The sequence below is a fragment of the Phyllopteryx taeniolatus genome, chromosome 5 (assembly GCF_024500385.1).
Source record: "Phyllopteryx taeniolatus isolate TA_2022b chromosome 5, UOR_Ptae_1.2, whole genome shotgun sequence".
In the NCBI taxonomy this organism is placed as follows: domain Eukaryota; kingdom Metazoa; phylum Chordata; class Actinopteri; order Syngnathiformes; family Syngnathidae; genus Phyllopteryx; species Phyllopteryx taeniolatus.
In genome coordinates, this window is record NC_084506.1 from 4,066,824 (window position 1) to 4,089,179 (window position 22,356).

General features: G+C 44.8%; 1 protein-coding gene across 1 annotated transcript in view; it reads right to left on the reverse strand.

Moving 5' to 3' along the window:
* Positions 1-22,356, reverse strand: part of chst6 (carbohydrate sulfotransferase 6) — a 24,500-nt gene extending 2,144 nt beyond the window's left edge. Inside the window, exons 1-2 of the mRNA XM_061774423.1 lie at positions 21,953-22,356; positions 1-526 (exon numbers count right to left, since the gene is read on the reverse strand). The exon at positions 1-526 is cut by the window's left edge and continues 2,144 nt beyond it. Of these exons, the coding sequence (XP_061630407.1) occupies positions 1-455 (455 nt within the window). The 5' untranslated portion in view covers positions 456-526; positions 21,953-22,356. The remainder of the gene's footprint in view (positions 527-21,952) is intronic.

Below are 22,356 nucleotides of genomic sequence, written 5' to 3' on the forward strand. Positions count from 1 at the left end.
CATTTAGTTTGATTGCTGAAATGGCCACGTGGTGTGAGAGAACAGGCTGGCGGTGAGCACAACGCTCGACTGTGACTCCACATGAACAAAGAGGACATGTTGTGGTGCTCTGGCAGGTAGGCCTCTGTCACTGAGAAATCACAATGGAACACACTGCGCATTAGATCCCTGACAGCCATTCGGAGCGCCTGTGCACCGGAGTTCTTCAGTTTGGTCCAAACATGCCAGGCAGGCTCCATGAGGTAGAAGACAGATGGGTGTTGACTGAAAACCTGACCAACAAATGATGATCCTGATCGCCATGATGACAGCAGCAGAACATGGACTTTCTCATTGGAGGGGGTGGAGTCACAAGGGTTTAGCTGGATGTACCAGGCACAGAAGAGAACCATTGCTGCTCCCTGCACGATCAACAGGAAAACCATAGTGCTGAGGTTCACTCTGTAACGGGGCATGATTCGTCGTGGATTGGTATCTTGTGATTGATATTGATGTTTTTCCTTTGTGGAGCTGGACGCTTCCCGTGCTGCAAAAGAGGGAAAGGAAGAGGGAATGACAGGTTTGAGGAAACGAGCACAGGAAAATTATTATACTTAACACCAATATCCGGATAACGTTATTGGTAGGGTTGGGCATCGTTTGAATTTGAGCGATGCCGGTTCCGATTCCTTATTTCGATTCAGATTAATCAAACTGATAGCATTGACTGTTGTTATACAGTATTGAAGCGCTGTTTGAGGGGACACTGCTTACAATAGAGTTCAGCCAAATAGCATCACTCGCTAGCAAGCTAGCATTCGCACCGTAAAAAATGCCGATTTTAGGTAAAGTTTAATTGCTACGTCGGAACAACTAATCGGCGCTTGAGCAGTGCAGTCGATTAGCAGCATGGAGCAGTAATAGGAGATCCATCCCGTCGTCACATCACTAAAAGCCACAGTGTGTGTGCACTCCGGCTTATACAATATCCAAGGGAAAAGCCATAGAGTTTGACATGACCACGATAGCATGCAAAGAGTGGTAAATGCGAATGGGCCATGCACGACACAACACGGTTTACAATCCAGTGCAGCAAAATAGCATTGCTTGCTAGCAATACAATGCCAGCATTAGCACCATAAAAAAGGCTGACGTTAGGTCAAGTTTAGTTGCCACGTTGGAATGACTTAGTAATCGGTGCTTGAGCAGGGGGGTCTATTAGCAACATGGAGCAGTAATACGAAATTGGACCCGGTCGCTCCACCGTCACGTGACTTAATACTTTAGATTATTTCCTAGGGAAAAGCTTGACATGAACACAGTTGTATTCAAGGAGTGCAAAGTGCGAATGGGGTATTTTAGAAAGACAACAAAGACCCAACAAAAAAGCTTATTTAGTGCGACCTCACAACCCTCAGCTCAAACAAATCTAGTACTTCAAAAACAACAACAACAATCATAGAGCATTGCCGAGAATGAGGAATTTAGATTTTGGATGAAGATGCTGGTTCCTGTTTTGCTAACAGGGGCTTTGTGTGGAAGCCACATTGCTGCAAACTTGAATGCAATTTTTCTCCCTGCAGGCACTTTTATAGTCACGGATAATGCTGGGAAACATGCTGCTGCTGCTACTTCTGCACATATAGATTAGTTATTCTTTCTGCGATTATATTGTGTATTTGTGAGAGTTTTGCAGTTATGAAAATAATCCATCAAGGTCAACTCTTTCACAGAAAGGTTACCTGAGACTACCACTTCCCTGTTTCAACAATCGCAACAGGAGAATGTCTTTCTGACCGGTGAGTTACTATGAATATCATTTTCTCCTACAATGTGGACTGACATGTCCAAGTAGAGGGATATCACATTGTCCTGCCACCGAATAACAGTGGTCTAAAAATGTTATTTTCCCTGGTAGGACAGTCGATGTGGTGCTTGTATTTAGGGAGTTCGTGGTTGTGTTTGGCTTTGTTAAAGTCCCCGAGAATAATGAGGGGTGAGTCTGGGAGTTTTGTTTTTTTCAATTTCGTTTACTTGTTCAGCAAGCGTTACCAGTGCGGCGTTCGCGTTAGCTTGAGGCGGAATGTAAACACCGCCGAGAATGAAAGATGCAAACTCACACGGTGAGTAGAATGGCTTACAGTTCACAAACAGCTACTCTAAATGTGGCCTGCAGCGTGTGCTGAGCTCAGTGATGTCCGTACACAATTTTTCATTGATATAGAACCATGTTTCCCCTGATAGACGCGGTCTGCCCTTTGAAGATGGAAGCCAGGAAGCATAACGGCGCCATCGGGGACAGCCTCACAAAGCCAAGTCTCTGTAAAGCACAGGGCGGCAGGACGTCCGAAGTCTTTATCAGAAGATGAAGCACGTCCATTTTGTTGGGTAGGGAGTGTAGATTCGCCAGGTGGATCAACAGGAACGCCAATCTGTATCCTCTCTTGCGGAGCCTCAAATGGATGCCGGCTCACTTCCCCCTGTGGCGTCGCCTTCGCCTCCATGCGCCATAGCCCGCAGTTGCTGACCCAGTGAGTAACTCGGGGAAAAAACTGAGCGGATTTGCGAAAGGAGGTGAAAGAAAGTCCGGGGTACACTCCCTGATGTTTAGCAAGTTTTCCCTTGTGTAAATGAGTCATGTAATGTCTCCAAAGACAAATGAAAAACACAAAAACATAGACAATACTAGAGAACACGTAACTGAGCCGTCCACACGGGTCGGCGCCATCTTATATAGACTGGTGTGTGGCTTTTCTCATCAAGTCCAATCAGTATAATCAAACACAGGTGGAATCCAATAAAGGTGTAGAACCATCTCAAGGATGATCAGAATAGACAGCACCAGAGTTAAATATATGAGTGTCACAGCAAAGGGTATTATACTAATACTTACGGCTGTGTAATATTTCAGTTTTTCTTTTTTAATAAATCTGCAAAAATTTCAACAATTCCATTTTTTTTCTCCCCTCCTTGAGCAGTCACCTTATCGTGGTGGAAGGGTTTGTGTGTCCCAATGATCCTAGGAGCTAAGTTGTCTGGGGCTTTATGCCCCTGGCAGGGTCACCCATGGCAAACAGGTCCTAGGTGAGGGACCAGACAAAGCACAGCTCAAAGACCCCTAATGAAGAAGACAAATTATGGACTCAGGTTTCCCTTGCCCGGATGCGGGTCACCGGGGCCCCCCTCTGGAGCCAGGCCTGGAGTTGGGGCTCGAAGGAGAGCCCCTGGTGGCCGGGCCTGCACCCATGGGGCCCGGCCGGGAACAGCCCGAAAGGGTAACGTAGGTCCCCCTTCCCATGGCTCACCACCTGTGGGAGGGGCCATAGGGGTCGGGTGCAGTGCGAGCTGGGCGGTGGCCGAAGGCGGGGACCTTGGCGATCCAATCCCCGGCTACAGAAGCTGGCTCTAGGGACGTGGAATGTCACCTCTCTGGCAGGGAAGGAGCCCGAGCTGGTGTGTGAGGTCGAGAAGTTCCGACAAGATATAGTCGGACTCGCCTCCACGCACAGCTTGGGCTCTGGTACCAGTCCTCTCGAGAGGGGTTGGACTCTCTTCCACTCTAGAGTTGCCCACGGTGAGAGGCACCGGGCAGGTGTGGGTATACTTATTGCTCCCCGGCTCGGCGCCTGTACGTTAGGGTCCACCCCGCTGGACGAGAGGGTAGCCTCCCTCCGCCTTCGGGTGGGGGGACGGGTCCTGACTGTTGTTTGTGCCTATGCACCAAACACCAGTTCAGAGTACCCACCCTTTTTTGAGTCCTTGGAGGGGGTGCTGGAGCGCGCTCCCGCTGGGGACTCCATCATTCTGCTGGGGGACTTCAATGCTCACGTGGGCAATGACAGTGAGACCTGGAAGGGCGTGATTGGGAGGAACGGCCCCCCCGATTAGAACCCGAGCGGTGTTCTGTTATTGGACTTTTGTGCTCGTCATGGATTGTCCATAACGAACACCATGTTCAAGCATCAGGCTGTCCACACGTGCACTTGGCACCAGGACACCCTAGGTCACAGTTTGATGATAGACTTTGTGGTCGTGTCATCGGACTTGCGGCCGCATGTCTTGGACACTCGGGTAAAGAGAGGGGCGGAGCTGCCAACTGATCACCACCTGGTGGTGAGTTGGCTCCGACGGTAGGGGAAGATGCCGGTCCGACGTGGCAGGCCCAAACGTATTGTGAGGGTCTGCTGGGAACTTCTGGCGGAATTCCCTGTCAGAAGGAGTTTTAACTCCCACCTCCGACAGAACTTTGCTCATGTTCTGGGGGAGGCGGGGGACATCGAGTCAGAGTGGACCATGTTCCATGCCTCCATTGCTGAGGCGGCGACCGGAGCTGTGGCCGTAAGGTGGTCGTGCCTGTCGTGGCGGCAATCCCCGAACCCGTTGGTGGACACCAATGGTGAGGGATGCCGTCAAGCTGAAGGAGGAGTCCTATCGGGCCTTTTTGGCCTGTGGGACTCCTGAGGCAGCTGATGGATACCGACTGGCCAAGCGGAATGCAGCTTTGGTGGTCGCTGAAGCAAAAACTCGGGCACGGGAGGAGTTCGGTGAGGCCATGGAGAAAGACTTCGAGGAAATTCTGGTCCACCATCCGACGTCTCAGGAGGGGAAAGCAGTGCACCATCAACACTGTGTATAGTGGGGATGGGACGCTGCTGACCTCGACTCGGGACGTGAGCCAGTGGGGAGAATACTTCTAAGACCTCCTCAATTCCACCGACACGCCTTCCCACGAGGGAGCAGAGTCTGGGTTCTCTGAAGCGGGCTCTCCTATCTCTGGCGTTGAGGTCACCGAGGTGGTTAAAAAGCTGCTCGGTGGCAAGGTAGTGCACGGGTGCTTCGGAGATCTGTCAGGAACACCTAAATAAATACCCAGACAGGCAGATGAAAATGAGTCGAGGACGCACTGGAGATGTCACGAGTCCATGCTGTGAAATTATCCTGCATTCTTAAAATGTTCATATTGTAAATAGGTATCAGTAATGCATTGTTGTCATTACTTTTTTTTATGCCAAGTTTTACTCAGTTACAGTTTAATAAAATACTCAATGATGCAAATTGGGCAAAACAAAGTTTTTCCCGGTCGTAAGGTAGTGAACACTGTGCAAAAGTGTAAACATGAACTGCAAACTATAAGAAAAGTGTTATCAGTTTAACTCTTACAGGTGATCGATCAGTCGACCCATCAGGGCCTCAAACCCTTGCAGGGCTGACTTAACTTGAGCCAGCAACTCTTTGTGGCGCCTCTGACTGGAATCCTTAGACTCAAGGAGGAATTGGTGGGCGTAATCTTGTTCCCGCCAATGCGAATGAGGCCATGTGGGTGTTGGAGCAAGAGGCAGGGTGACACCTGAAGGTCCAAGCTTCTCTGGTCCTTTTACTTCAACCCTCACTGACATGCAAACCACAGAAAAGACATCATGACGCCCTCAGGTCAATACGGAAAAGCGTCTGGTCCCTAATAAAGCCTTAATTTACAAGCATGGGAGGAGATGGATGTAGGGAGCATTTGCCTCCAAGCTCTCTACAAAGCAAAGCAAATTTATTTATATAGCGCATTTCATACAAAAGGTAACTCAATGTGCTACAAGACATGAATAATTGGCTATTAAACACTGTATTATAGTCATCACTTTTGTTACTTTTTTTTTTTTCTATCCTGTTGTGATGTGCTTGTCCTCAGCCAAATCCAGCTTCGCCACAGTGGTGCAAGCAGTCGAGCTAATGTAGTTCATAGCTACATTGTGTGTTCTCTAGAACATATGGGACGGGAAAATGTGTCCCCCTTTGTGGATCCAAATACAATCCAGTGTTGAATAGAATGGAGGGGGAAATGTTAACATTACAACTATTTCCCACAGTCTTTTTTGCATCACAAATATTTTGGAATAAAAGTGGAATAAATTCTGTATATCCAGCTTAAGGATACACTATGGCTGTTGATAAACGATTGATCAGTTGAAACAATATTCAGAATGTGTATCCCTAGTCCAGAGGTCATTCGCTGCCACACAGAAGTTTACTTTTAAACAAAAAAGAAAAAGAAAACGAGATGTCTAGCATGCAGCCACCGGGCTAGTTAGCCATTGTTAATATGGGCTGCACTGTAGCTCGTATATACCACATGAAAAAAGGTATTTTATATATATATATAATATATATATATATACACACACACACATATATACACATATACACAGTATGTTGACCAATACCATGTATACGGCCGATTTAGTGTGACAAAAACTATTCAGAACTGATAAGAAACTGATTATGACATGAGCTTCTACTTACTGTTTAGACTCGGGACGGCCATGTTTGAAAGCCAACTCGGGGTAGTGAGAAATCTCCGACTTTCTGAGTAGGAAATCCAACTTCAGAGGGCGTTCCACTTGAATTTCTGACTAGGAACTCAGAAATTCCGACTTCCAAGTCCAAATGGAACGCCGCAATAGAATATTTGGGCCAATCCCAATTCTACCCCTTAGCCCTTCTTGTTTGTCTTAGCCCTTGGTTTTGCACGTGCACGAGAACCAAGGGGTATCCCAATTCCTTGGGGAAGGGCTAAGACGAAGGGGTGTACAGCCATTGAAACCAAGCGTAGTCAGGGAGCTCACTTGAAAGCGAGGGGTATAGAACTACAGCCCCGCTGACAGGCGAAGAGCTTGCTTACAAGACGGCGGAACAGACAAGGGCGTACACAAATGTGAGCATAATTATTTATATTCAGACTAATGACAGTCATGTTTTCATCAACGTAAATATTCGTGACAAACTCACATTCAACGGACTTCACGACAACTGCAATTCATGAACGATTAGAAAGACTTATTAGACAGCTAAGTCACATTCAGAAGCTATGCAGCTAATGTAGCATGGCTAGTAATGTCGCTCCTGAACTGTGACGTTCACTTTCCATATAGTTAAGCTGTAGCCTGGAAACACTCAATGCAGCAGTTCATCGTTGTGAAGCAGTTAACTTTAGTGTTTAAATATCCTCGTCCGACATCGGGTTTACTAAACACAAGAGGTCTGATCAACGTTAAAAAATAACCAAACGCCTTTTCCTCCACAGGGACGCGACAAGGCAACAGTCTTCCACAACAGCACACTAAACTCGAGAAATACAAGCCCAGTGCCAAAATGACAAGTCACAAAATGCATTTATAAAGTTCCTTTTAGAGGAACATGAACAAAAATGTGAAACAGAAGCAAAAAAAAAACAATAAAACGGGTGTTTTACAGTTTTCAAGTTAAAATGTAGATACTGTATTTAAATGTTATATTCTTAACATTATATTGTTGTTTCTATTTCATATACAGTGAAACCTCGATAAAAGAGACCCTGATATAACGGTGTAACGGACATGCTCTCGCCAGATGGCACCATGACCCCCAACCTCGGACTGGGACTGCATCCTTGTCTCCGCTCCCCCGCCGAGACAGACTGTCACGGGGATGCCTGGTTTATCTCACACGGACGCTAAATTAATTACCAGCCAGTCTGAAAGAGCTCATCAAAAGTGGAGACGTGAGGATCCTGACTTCTCACCAGGACTTTAAATCAATGAGGAGCTACCCCAGAAACCTGGACTCCCAGTCATCAGAAGACCCCCTGTGTGCAAGGCTCAAGATACCGACCCAAAAGCTTGAAAATACGCTGGCACCGCACGCCAAAATAGTTCAAAAGGACCATTTGTCCTTTGAAATGCAACTGAAGACTTCAGGGACAATGGATGGGACACCAGCGACACCCACAGGTGGTGGAGAGTTACTGCACCCAGCAATTGAGAGTTACTGCAAACATAGCGTCACCGAATTTGAATGTTGCATGACATTTATTTTAAGAATTTTGAATGAATTTTCCCATCGCCTATCACCACACCAATGTCACTCGGGATTGTATTTCTCCAAATTTGAATGTCTGCTGGTTAAATTTGTTTGCAAACCAAATATGCTTGTGTTCATCTCAGAACGATTGCAGAAATGTTATACAAACAAACAGCATATGTTATTACCCAATACATAAGCTTTAAACACTCCCTGCATGGATTAAACAGGGTGTGCATGACAATACAAAGCTGGAAACTGGTTTTGTTATCTTAGATAATTAATGATATCCCACTGGTTGTAAACTACAAATAATCCGAGGATGGAAAAGTAACATGATGAGGCGGTCTGTGCCTTTTGGACCCCCGGGCTCTCGCTCGCCACGACCACCTTGCTGAAGACTGGCTCAGCCAGGAACCCCCACCTCTCACCACAAGGTGGCGAGGACACATCAGAGCTTTACCCGCCGCACGGCATCCTGCCAGCGCTCCGAGCTACCCTGTCATGTGTCATGTGCATCTTACGGACAAAGCTCCGTTGAGAGGGAAACGGGCGGCGCACGTCTGCTCCGAGCGTCTTGCGAACAGCGACACCCACAGCCTTCGGCCGGCCTGCGCTTGGAACTCTTTTCCTTGCTTTTTCTTTTTTTTCTTCTTCCTCCGTTTTCCATCAAATCCACTTGTTCCCCGTATGGACCGGACCAGCCAAACATTCGGGAACTCGACCAGCCTGCCTAGATCGTGTTCCACGCAACGTAAATCCAATTTTCAGTCTACTAAAGTACAGATTGGTGCATATTTGGGTTTAAATTAACAGGAACAGGAATCCCCAGCTCTATGCATTGTCACCCCATGCTCATTTCCACCCTCACCTCACAAGTTGTCTCCTTCACCAATGTTCGCCTGTCCTTTGTTTTGCTTTTTCTCTGCATTGTTCACTTGTAGATTCCCGTGTTAGATCTCATAAAATTTTCTATAAAAATCCATTCGACAAAAGACCTCTGGTTATCGAGAACTCTTATCTAATTCCTGTAGCAACCTACAGATTACGAGACAGAGGTTTTTCGTCACTTTGTCCTGAAGTTTTATACATCTAAAAAGAAACGTGGTTCCCCTTTTAAGAGATAAAATAATTTGATTTTAATGCTTAAACGTAGAATCACGCTAAAAAGGAAGCAACGCAGGCGTCGCTTCCGGCTTATTCTTTTCTCCTAATTATGTTTTGTATCCAAACCAATGTACGCTACAACGGAAATCGGATAAAACGGACCATCAGGACTGAATAATGTGCCCAAAAATAGTTTCTATTTGTCACTTAAACTTCCGTTGACAAATTTTGTTAGGTCCAGAATTGGTCGCAGTTTTTTTATTTATTTTTTTTTTTATAAATGGTGCTGATGTGGTGGATCAGCACTCTGATGGTAGCGCTCTATTCCTCTATCTCCCTCTCTCTCCAGCAATTATCACCTCCTCGCCTGCGCACCTGGTTTCCATCAGCACTCATCACAGCCTGCACTTAAGCCTGGCAGTCCCAGTGTTCCAGCACCAGATTATTACCGCACCTCCGGCTGACTCTTCGCTTGAGTATTGTTTTTTGAATAAAGTTATTTAACGACGAGTGCTCATATTTACCCTAGTGTCTTCTCCTCCTCCTCTATCACCTTCCAGTGTCTCCTGTCACCAAACTGCCAAGCGTACTTATCTGCTCACTCGTCAGCCTCCTGGACTGTCCTGCTCCCATGGACCACCCTCACGCCTCTGGATACTGGATCTCGCATTGCTCACAATAAAAACCCTTTCCATGACTTCTTCAGTCTCAGTCTGCTTCTGGGTTTGATCTAACACCTTTGGTTTCAAACCACAAAAGCTGTGGCGCAATGTAGCCAATTCCAAAGGACTTGCCTCTCGTGCCTTCTTGGTGGCCATGTTGAATGTGGCACATTGAAATGTTGGCCATGTCACGATGGTTATTATCCATTGTCTGTTGTACGTAGAGCACTGGCAGAGCGTGAGAGCGGCATGGCGGCAGTGTTAACTCTGAGGAGTCTAGACCATGCTATTTTTGGTACAGTAAAATGTTTTTGTCGAGCCGTTCGTTTTTGGCAACGCATTTGCAACTAGGAAGCACTAATTCCTCGCAGCTCATGAAAGAGACACGCCAATGATGAGTACTGTACGTCAACAATGTCCTCATGACCAAATTTTGAAAAATTCAAGCTTTCTTTTTTTTTTAAACATTTTTTTACAAAAACTTTGTACTGTACTGGGTGTTTTAGGCCACGAAAAAAAATAAGAATTTTGTACGATACATTAATATGTATGGGTGCATGTAGTCTAAAAAGAAGTGCTTCAATGTAACGGACAGTCGGCTATATCAGATGACCTCCCCACCCCATTAGTCCGTTCTATCGAGGTTCAAACTGTATACTCTATGTATGTTCGATACAGTATCTGCATACCCTTTCAAAAAAAAATTAATGCATGATCAGAAAAAAAGGAAAATGAGCAAGGTAATGAAGAAAAATATTTTTTCTGAATGTGAAGTTGCTCCATGAAGTGGAGGCACGCAAGAAAATCCTCTTTCGCACGCTGTCCTCCGGCGTTAACAACATGCGAAAGAGGAGCGGATGGAACAACGCGCGTGCGGCTGTCGATGCTGTGGAGACAGAAAAACACGCACACTTTGAACTAAATAATAAGTGGTCAGACATTAAGGTGGATGTGAAGCAGAGGAAAGCTGCCCACCGCCAAAGTGTGGCCAAAAAAGGGGGGAAGAACCACGGTCATGTCACTCTTGATACATCTGAACTTTACCGTGAAAAAGAACAGACGCCACGTTTGTGTGCGTACGCACCTTTTGTACGTGAGGCCATGGGAGTGGTCTTTCTAAGCGCGTTCTCAGGAAGCGAGAAGGCGGATTTGGTTGAAGAAAAAAATGCACAAAAATAAAACAAAAAAAGGCGGAAAAAGGGAAAGAAGTTATTCTTCACGCGTTCTGTGAGAGGTTGCAACAGTTTCTCTTCCTGCCTTTTCCGGAACTCGCTAGCAATTTCAGAGCGATCACGCTGGGCTGGAAGCGTACCTGGAACTTTTTAGTAGCAGCTCCTCTGATAGCCTAGCCTTCGCGTTGGCCGAACCGCGTGTCCGGACAAAAGGAAGGGGAGGCGGCACGGCCGAGCCGCGCCGAGGAAAAACGAGAGCTAGGCACGAAAGAGGGCTACACACGAAAGAGAGCGAAGAGGTACAGTTCTCAAAGACTGCACCGGTAAAGTTGACAACCTCAGACTCAGACAAAGCATACATTTGGAATATTTCTGCGCAGTTCGTGAAATATCAAGACAGACATTTTATCTTCAGTTAGAACCCTGAATGGAAGCCAACGGGTTGCAGTACTCTCAAACGCCAGTGGGTGGCGCTTTACGTACATGTTTGAATATTAAGCAAATAGTTTGTTGCTGTATTTGCATTCCATCGTCAATCTGTCCCTTTTTGCTGCTGTCAGTTCAAAGGAAGAAAAGGACACTTTGATGACTGCAAACCAAGATTTCGAGGGAACCTGCTAATTAATTTAGGGTCCAGTAGGCGTCGTCTCGTGGTTGTCTCGAACAACAGGGCCACTTGGAAGAAAGCAGCTTATCAAGTTGTGGGGGAGTCACTGTGACACCTCAGGTTGTGAGGAGCATGTCCATGACACAGACTTCCAACTACACCAGGGAGACCGCGTCACAGAGTTATTGGGGAAAACAAAAGGTGGCGGGATCTGATTCTATATTGGCGGTGTATGGCGTGACTATGTTTGACCTGGGCCCCCAAATGACTAGTTAAGGGAGGGGGAGTAAACCATGAACACCGTTCACACACAGCAGAATGAGTGTGCTCACTTGAACGTTTATCAGGAAGGGCTTGCGATTTTGCGAGGAAGGGCAAGCGATTTTGATTCGCCAGTGTGGCTGAGGCCAGCAATATTTGCTTCGCCACAGCCTGTTTTAATTAGCCATTTGGCAAGGTGGCGAACGTGCAGCGTGAACCTGCCTTTGGGGCAAAAGTGAGTCATTTTAACACAACAACAGCTGTTTCTTCTTTCTGGAGCTTTGGTTTGGTTTGTCTTGATTGTATAAGAGACTCATTTTTTTCCGAACTCATCACAGTACAGAATCTGTGTTAACTGATATAAGGTTGAATACTGACTCGGGAAAGCTGTCAATTCTGGTCTTGTTGGATCTCAGTGTGGCTTTTAATACGTTAGATCATAATATACTGCTGAACAGGTTGGAAACGTGGGTCAAACTGAATGGAACAGTCCTTAAATGGTTCAGGTTTTAAATGATATTTCTTGCACTGTACACTGTTTTAATTATACTTTTATTTTTTTCTCAGTTTTAAATATTTATAAGCTTTTTTTGTCTTTGTTTTTAAATGCTTTTAATCATGTAAAACACATTGAGTTACCATGTTTATGAAATGCGCTATATAAATTGTTTTGCTTTGCGTTAAAAAAGAAGGGGTTGATGGCATAAGTAACTTTTTTGGGGTCTAATAACCGCAAATCATACAAGACATCGGGCAAAAGAAAAGGAGAAAAAACAAAGGGAGGAAAGACAAAGGTAGGCAGAGTAGAGGACGAAAGTTAATACTGCTTGGCTTCGAAACAGGATGTGAATCATATACCCAGCCTTCTTGTCATGGAAATTAAAGGCATTTGACATGTGTTTCTTGTCAGAAATAGGAACATCATTTACCCTCAGTTTTAGAGCAGGGCCAGCCACTCTCTTAGGTATTCAACTGTGCTCTTTAAGTTTCGGAGGTTAAAGTCAGATGGTACTCTATTTTTTTGTGTGCTAAAACCCCCAAGGAACCTGTTGTTCTTGTGAATATGTTGTGTTCCTCATATTTGTATAAAAAGAAAGCCAAACAAAGCACAAAATATACTTATTCTGTCTTACTCTTTATGAGAAAATCACTGTGTGAACCTCTCCTTACTCTGCACTGTGTATAGGTGAATGCATATTATGTTAATGTGCTGAAGCACATAGAGGGAGTAAATTTTCTGTGTCTTCCTTGCATTTAACAATAACTTTGCGCCGGTTTTTTGTTTAATTTCCAGTATCCACTACTGGTGTTGAAATTATGCAAATTTCCCAATTACAAAACTAAGAAAGGTCACCTTGCATTCATATTCAGCCAATTCATTTAGGTGATCATTTTGCTGAAGTCTCGGGATATGCGATATATCACGTGACGTCACAGGCATGCAATTTTGGAGGTTCCATTGTATGAAAAAGTACAGTATATACAGAGTCCGTGATTAATGGTTCATTAGTTTGAAGGCATAGTGTCAGGGTAGTACGTTCAAATAAACCTCTTCAAGAGGCCTAAACTCTGTACTAAACATCATTGTAAACCATGTGTCGGATGTAACACTGTAATCAGTAAGATTGAAGTTAACCTGGCTAAACCTGTGGTGGACTCCAGCATGAACAAAGAACTTGCTTCCTCCTTGATGCTCGAATGACCAAAATGCAAGGAGGTTCAGACTCAAGTTGAAGTTGACATCAGCGAGTGCATGGAGAGCGATCACTTCTTCCCACAAAGTTACAGACGATGTCCCATCTTAAAGCTCGATTTGACTGTGTAAATTGACAATGAAATTGAAAAGCAAATATTTAACCGAGGCGTTCAATGAGTGAAGCTTTGTTGAACTTCTCGAAGCTTTGTTCAACTCCTCTAAAGATATGTCACCCATGGGCGTATCAATCTGTTTACTCAAGGCCGTACTGATGGGTGAAAATACACTTTCTATTTTAGACTAAACATTGAGGGCATTGGACTGGAATATAACAATTTAGGCTAGCTAAACATGAAGCGATGTGGCCAAATGCATCTTGATCTACCAACACGCAACGGAAAACTGAAATGTGGGCTACTCGCGTGTCTCTTTGGAGATTTCTGGTGCACGTGGGCACCACGTTGGTGACCTCGACTGTCTGTATTTGGTAGCACCAACTGGGTCTCGCTTGCAGTTAACAGGAAACCCCGGCTAGAACGACAATATATCTTAAAAATAAAACCACTGACCTATACTTTTGAAACATATTTATAAATTATAAAAAAAATGTTTGCTTACACCATAATTCGATACATGGTGGCTGACGTGTTTTGGCATGTGCGATGCATGGGATTGATGACGTAAAATGGTTGCTGTTTGCCTTTGTACATTGATGCCCTCTGCTGAGCTAAAGGCTGCCACACACCGAGCGACGTGCCTGAACCCGACTGAACTGTCGCTGAGTGTGCGTGGTTTGTCAACTGTTTATATGAGTAGCCGATCAGTCTATCGATGGTTTTGCTGCGATTCAAAATGTTAATCGCCGGCACACCGTCGCAATGTCATAGCTTACAGCCAATCAAACAAAGGGCGGCGGGATATGCCTCTATATCAACGAAAAATGGTGTACGGACGTCACGGTGCTCAGTACACACTGCAGCCCGCATTTGGAGTCGCTATTCTTAAACTGTAAACCATTCTACTCGCCACGTGAGTTCGCATCATTCATACTGGCTGGAGTCTATATTCCGCCTCAAGCTAACACGAACGCCGCATTGCTAACGCTCGCCGATCAAGTCAACGAAATTGAAAAAAAACACCCCGACTCACCCCTCATTATTCTCGGGGACTTTAACAAAGCTAAACTCAACCACGAACTCCCTAAATACAAGCAGCACATCGACTGTCCTACCAGGGAAAATAATACTTTAGACCACTGCTACACCACGGTAAAAAACGCATACCGTGCTATACCTCGTGCAGCCTTGGGCTCGTCTGATCACTGCTTAATTCACTTAATACCGACGTACAGGCAAGAACTTAAATGTGCGAAGCCTACAGTGAAAACAGTCAAAAAGTGGACAAATGAAGCCAAAATGGAACTTCAAAGCTCTTTAGACTGCACAGACTGGAGTGTCTTTGAAAATTCAGCTGGCAGCCTGGATGAATATACGGACACTGTCACATCCTATATCAGTTTCTGTGAAGAGGTCTGTGTACCAACAAAATCATTTCGCACATTCAACAACAATAAGCCGTGGTTCACTGCTAAACTTAAGCAGCTTCGCCAAGCTAAGGAGAAGGCATATCAGAGTGGGGACAGGGCCCTGTATAATCGAGCTAGAAACCAGCTGACCAAAGAAATTAACATTGCAAAGAGGAACTATGCAGCAAAGTTGGAAAAACAGTTTAGCGCAAACGACTCTAAATCAGTCTGGCATGCATTCCAATCGCTGACTAATTACAAGCGACGATCCCCCCAAGCTGAGAACAATAGCACACTAGCCAACGACTTGAATACCTTCTACTGCAGATTTGAAAAGGACAGTTTCACACCACACACCCACCCGGCCGCACCCGCGACCACAATCACACCTCTGACCTCTGCGTTAACCATCCATGAACAGGATGTGAGACGCATCTTCAAACAACAAAAGATTAACAAAGCGGCAGGCCCGGACCACGTGTCCCCATCCTGCCTCAAAGTCTGCGCGGACCAGCTCGCTCCAGTCTTCACTCAGATCTTCAACAAATCTCTGGAACTGTGCGAAGTTCCATCCTGTTTCAAACGCTCCACCATCATCCCAGTCCCCAAGAAACCTGCAATCTCGGGTCTGAATGACTACAGGCCTGTCGCTTTGACATCTGTGGTCATGAAGTCCTTTGAACATCTTGTGCTGGACCACCTCAAGAGTGTCACAGGTCCCCTGCTGGACCCCCTGCAGTTTGCCTACCAAGCGAACAGATCTGCGGATGATGCAGTCAACATGGGACTGCACTTCATCCTAGAACACCTCGACAGTGCAGGGACCTACGCGAGGATCCTGTTCGTGGACTTCAGCTCAGCGTTCAACACCATCATCCCTGAACTCCTTTCATCCAAGCTTCTCCAGCTCAGCGTCTCACCTGCCATCTGCCATTGGATTTACAGCTTTTTGACGGGCATGACACAGCAGGTCAGGCTGGGGGAGGCCACCTCATCCACACGCAGCATCAGCACTGGGGCGCCCCAAGGTTGTGTCCTCTCTCCGCTGCTCTTCTCTCTCTACACGAACGACTGCACCTCAGTGAACCCGACTGTCAAACTCCTGAAGTTTGCAGATGACACCACTGTCATCGGCCTCATCAAGGACGGTGACGAGTCTGCATATCGACAGGAAGCGGAGCGGCTGGAGCTGTGGTGCGGCCGACACAACCTGGAGCTGAACACGCTCAAGACTGTAGAGATGATCGTGGACTTCAGGAGGCATCCTTCGCCACAGCTGCCCCTCACGTTGTCCAGCTGCCTTGTGTCAACCGTCGAGACCTTCAAGTTCCTGGGAATTACAATCTCCCAGGACCTAAAGTGGGCGACCAACATCAACTCCGTCCTCAAAAAGGCCCAGCAGAGGATGTACTTCCTGCGGCTTCTGAGAAAGGACGGCCTGCCACCGGAGCTGCTGAGACAGTTCTACACAGCGGTCATCGAATCAGTCCTGTGTTCTTCCATCACAGTCTGGTTTGGTGCTGCTACAAAAAAGGACAAACTCCGACTGCAACGGACAATCAAAACTGCTGAAAGGATTGTCGGTACCCCCCTACCCACCCTTGAGGACTTGCACGCTGCCAGAACTAAGACAAGGGCGTGCAAAATCCTCTCGGACCCTCCCCACCCTGGTCACCAGCTCTTCCAGCTCATTCCCTCAGGTAGGCGCTACCGATCAATGCAAACTAGAACTAGTAGACATTCCAACAGCTTCTTCCCTCTTGCAATCAACTTCTTAAACAGCTAACTTATAATTCCATTACAACAAGCTGGCAATTTTTTGACTTGAGTTCGTTGTCACATTTCTGTGGGGCCAATTATGTATTACTCGTGCACTCACTGTAGTTGTCTCGCCGTGCTGCACTATTTGCATATACTGGCCACTCATGCCAGAGTAGCATCTGCTCCATTTGCACACTGATTGAGGAGTATCTGTAACATTTGCACAACCATTGTCCCAGATTATCACATTACTCGTCACTTTAAACCGCATACACTCCTTGAAGTCTCAGTGCCCTTTGCACAATGGTCATTGCACCGGACTATTGCGATATTAGCAATTCGAACTGCTCTAACTGCTCTAAGTGCTAGAGGACTCTGCATCTTTTTGCACAATTGTTTTTTGTCAATGTCTTTATGTTTCCAAAGTGTTCTGTAAATTGACTGTCTGTTGTACTAGAGCGGCTCCAACTACCGGAGACAAATTCCTTGTGTGTTTTGGACATACTTGGCAAATAAAGATGATTCTGATTCTGATCAAATGGACAGAAGCTGTCACTCATGCTGAAAATATATTTCCGGGGTTTGAAGTGAGCCGCGCCACCCTATGCCATATGAATAGCAGCAAAAGCATAATATATTGTGTTTTAAATCAATATCTAAATTCATAATGTATAGTGTGCCAGTGGATGAAAAAGTGATGCTTGTGACCAAAATGTACATGAGGTGCATACCTCACTGCGAGTAATTTCAAATGAATGGAGTCAGTGAGTCTCTTTTAAAATATCCACACGCTCACTTTTATTCTTACCCACGTCTTCTTTCTTGAGCAACATGCTTGTTCCTTAAGTATTAATCTACCTTTTAATGGTTTAACAAATGTGATAAAGTTCTAAGTGGACAGTGTTCACCACTTATAACCGATGTATCCCCCTCAGACAAAGCTGTGCATGTCCAATCTAGCTGATGCACACGCCAATCATGGACCACAACTACTCTGTTAAACGTGACATCATCTTTGATGGAGATAGTGAGGGTAACTCAGTGGTTATGTTTATTTTACCTGATGACTCCAGTGAACACAGTCAGCGGCGGAAATGAAACGGAGCTCATTACAGCAGATGCTCTCTTTCTGAGTCAGTTGTGTCTGTGTGTGTGTATATATATTAATTATATATATATATTATATATATATATATATATAATATATATATATATATATATATATATATTAATTATATATATATATTATATATATATATAATATATATATATATATATATATATATATATATATATAATATATATATATATATATATATATATATATATAATACGTTGTCGTATTTTACGCTTCATAATGCGCCACGCATTTTCAATGGGAGACAGGACTGGACTGCTGGCAGGCCAGTCTAGTACAAGCACTCTTTTACTACGAAGCCACGCTGTTGTAACACGTGCAGAATGTGGTTTGGCATTGTCTTGCTGAAATAAGCAGGGGCGTCCGTGAAAAAGACGTTGCTTGGATGGCAGCATATGTTTCTCCAAAACCTGTATGTACCTTTCAGCATTAATGGTGCCTTCACAGATGTGTAAGTTAGCCATGCCATTGGCACTAACACAGCCCCATACCATCACAGATGCTGACTTTTGAACTTTGCATCCATAACAGTCCGGATGGTTCTTTTCCTCTTTGGCCCGGAGGACACGACGTCCACAATTTGCAAAAACAATTTGAAATGTGGACTTGTCAGACCACAGAACACTTCTCCACTTTGGATCATTCCATCTTAGATGAGCTCGGGCCCAGAGAAGCCAGCGGGTGTTGTTGATAAATGGCTTTTACTTTGCATAGTAGAGTTTCAAGTTGCACTTACGGATGTAGCGCTGAACTTCATTTCCTGACATTGGTTTTTTGAAGTGTTCCTGAGCCCATGTGGTGATATCCTTTACACATTGATGTCAGTTTTTGACGCAGTTTTCGGCCTTACCGCTTACATGCAGTGATTTCTCCAGATTCTCTTAACCTTTTGATGATATTATGGACCGAAGATGATGTAATCCTTAATTTCCTTGCAATTGTACGTTGAGGAACATTGTCCTTAAACTGTTCGACTATTTTCTTACGTACTTGTTCACAAAGAGGTGAACCTCGCCCCATGTTTGCTTGTGAATGACTGAGCAATTCAGGGAAGCTCCTTTTATACCCAATCATGGCACCCACCTGTTCCCGATTAGCCTGTTCACCTGTGGGATGTTCCAGACAGGTGTTTGATGAGCAGTTCTCAACTTTCTCAGTCTTTTTTGCCACCTGTCCTAGCTTTTTTGGAACGTGTTGCAGCCATAAAATTCGAAGTTAAAGATTATTTGCTAAAAACAAACTTTATCAGTTTGAACATTAAATATCTAGTCTTTGTAGTGTATTCAATTAAATATAGGTTGAACATAATTTGCAAATCATTGTATTCCATTTTTATTTATGTTTAACACAACGTCCCAACTTCATTGGAATTGGGGTTGTACTATGTCTAGAGGCTTAATTGTGTACTATGTATGTATTAATTTGTTTTGGAATGTGTAAGAAAATGGACATACAGTTGAACAAATGCAATGAAAAATTTATTTTTAAAAAACTTTATATGGGCCCTCTTCTTGGCTTACGTGTGTGCTAACTTACTAATTCATTTGCAATTTTCGGAATGTCCTGTGTGTGGCTGTGTTATATTTTATCTCCAGACATACACACCTTATTAATTTGATTTTTCATAGTTGGTTACTCTCAGTTTTACAAATGGGGTTCCAGCGAGAAAAATTGTACTGTAGCAACAATCACTTATTCCGGTGTTTGCTTGGTGGCATTTCACAATAACTTTGTGCCGGTTTAGCATGGCTGAGCTGACTTCTCGTGTTAATACTCCTCATCCTTGGGTAGAACTGTGGCTCATTTGTCACCATGGAGGTGATGATGAGTGACTTTTACAGGAGCGCTGTTGCCGTGTTAGCCACAGTAGCAGCTTCTAGCTAGACAGTCGCAGCCTCGCACTACGGAAAACACGCTCAACAAACATTATGGCGATTGGTAGATTCCAAATCTTATGATAGCCGGTCACGTGCCGCGGTACGTAGATCACGTTGTCTCATCCTCTCCGGTTTCCAGACTATTTTCAACTTCGGCATAATGGCGGGACACACGGCAACTGGCTGGGATAAAATACGGCCAAACCGTAACAGTTGGCATCTCTGCGACACCAAATAATGAATAGAGCAGACTCTACAGTAGGAGTTTTCTGGATGGGTGGGGGAGTGTGCTGCTTACTGTGAGAGTGAAAGCTGAAAACATTACGTATTTGTACTCGATAGTCAGGATAGAGTCATTTTATACATCTCACAGGCAACAACCTGCGATATATCAAGTATATTTGATATATCCCCCATCCCTAACCGCATCCACATTAAACAGTCGCCCAACCTCGCTGCTTTCCGCTGTTCGGGTACTAAGGGGGAATGGTTGTTGTAGGCCATTTTGCGCTGCCCCAGCTACCTACGATTTACAGTTAATGTGGCTAAACACGATGCCGAGCAGTGGAAGCGAACATTCGCCTCGCGTCCAATGTCAACGCAGCAAAAGTCACTAATCATCGCCTCCGTGGCGGCAAATAAGCTACAGTTTTGACAAGTATCGTTATCACGAAGGGCGGACAAGGAGTAATTAACGGGAGAAAGACGGGGAGGCCATGCTAATTGCTTAGCTATCATGACATGAAGTTGCAAAACACCAAATTAAGTGATTGGGTGATACAGTACACTTGTTACATAGGTCGAGCTGGAACTGCATCTAGAGTGTCTAGTAAGAAACTATTGCAGCATTATCATATATAATAACATTAGACAGCCTAATTAATTACTAATTAAGTAGTCAGTCACCTTTAGTCCACTACGTAAATTGAGAAAATGGGCCAATAGGATTACAAGTTTTGGTACATTCATATAATAAATATTTATAATACAACCTTTATTAGTCCCACAATGGGGAAATTTGCATCGTTTCAGCAAGAGTCCATTTGACCAAATTGTGGTGTGAAAATAATAAACAAGATGCAAGTATTAAAGACATAAACAAGATATTACATTTGGTTTCTTCTGGTTAGACTCAACTTATTATTTCTGAGAATACAGTTGACGGAAAACACGTAATGCTCAGCTATCTGAATAAAGCAAAAAATAACTTGCTTGTTCGGGTCGTTTGAGGATTTTGCATTGCATGGAGCAGGCAGACTGTAGCAGAATGTCCGTAGAAAGCGGCAGTATTCAAAAGATAAATAAACAGTCCAGGCTGTCTCCGTCAACAGCTGTTCTGTGTGTCAACCTAGGTCACTGGATTGATGCAGCTCAAACCTTGGCATTGCAATTAAATTCAATATTGAACTGCTTTATGACACCACACAGTTTCAACTAATGTCTGTTTAAATATGTATGGATAGCATCTGTTAAACAGATAAAGATAAGCAGGGTAAATTACATCATTTAGGCTGAGACCTCTCTCAATTTATTCTTTTTTTTGGAGTATTTCTGTAAGAAAAGTGTATTATTAGTGGTATCACACCTTTGTACATCCTGAGCTCCAAATTCTACTCTAAATAAAACATGGGATGCCTTTTTATGATTATAAGCACACTAAAGAGACAAAATGTCAGGACAGTTGGCCAGTCTACAGTAACTGAAAAGTCAATTTCTTTTCAGTTGGACTCCTCTTTGCGGCGGCAACAGCTTCGCACTCTTGCGGGAAGGCTTTCGACGGGACTTTGGAGTGTAGGATGTCTGACCACTCATCCTGAAGCACTGAGGTGAAGAAGTCCCGGACGAGGGCCTGACTTCCACTAAGCTCTACTGTAGTCCATCCCAAATGTGTGTGTGTGTGTGTGTGTGTGTGTGGCTGAGGGCTCAATTTGATTCTTCCACATTAAATATATCCAGGAACGGTTTAAGTGATGTCGCTTTGTGCTCTAGGGATGGAGTACGGTAACGTGGTACAATAAAATGCCTCCTCTAACTGTTCCCACAAATTGTCTTAGTAATAAAGATTTACACAAAGTGGACTAGGTCATTAACGACTGAGTGATTTATTTAGAGGCGTTTCAATTACTCATTTTTTAAAATTATTATTATATGGTGCAGAACACAGCTTCTTTCACTATTAAAAAATGTAGTGGACGAAAGGCAAAAAAAATAAAATTTTCCCGTTAGGTTCGGTCCCATGATAACTAGTTAAACAAGCGCGAGTCGCCAGAGTGAAGAGAAAGGAAATATTTTCGGAGGCAAAGACTCCTCGTTGTTGTTCCTGTTTGCAGTTTCTCTTACCTTTATGGTTGTCGTGTATGGCACTGCGTAGAGAAGAAGCCGGTACTACTGCCTCGCACTTCCCTGTCGCCGCGAACTCGCGATTCTCCACACTGCTCGCGTCTGCTCCACCCTCAAGCAGCGGCGGCTCGCCAACCTCCACCTTGTGTCCATCCGGCTGTACGCGAAGCGAGCTTGAAACGTGGCCAGAGGGGGCTGGCTGGCCGCCAGTGGGCTGGGCGGGGGGCTTGGGTTACAAGGGAGAGGGTAGTGTTGATTCGTTCAGAAGAACGAATCTTTTTAGTGAACGAACTGAACTGAATCAGTTTATGAAATGATTCGTTCTTTGAGCTTGCCCGGCGCCCGCCGCCCGCCGCACGCCGCCAAGAGGCGAGCGAGTCGGCCGGGAGCGGAAACGGAATTGC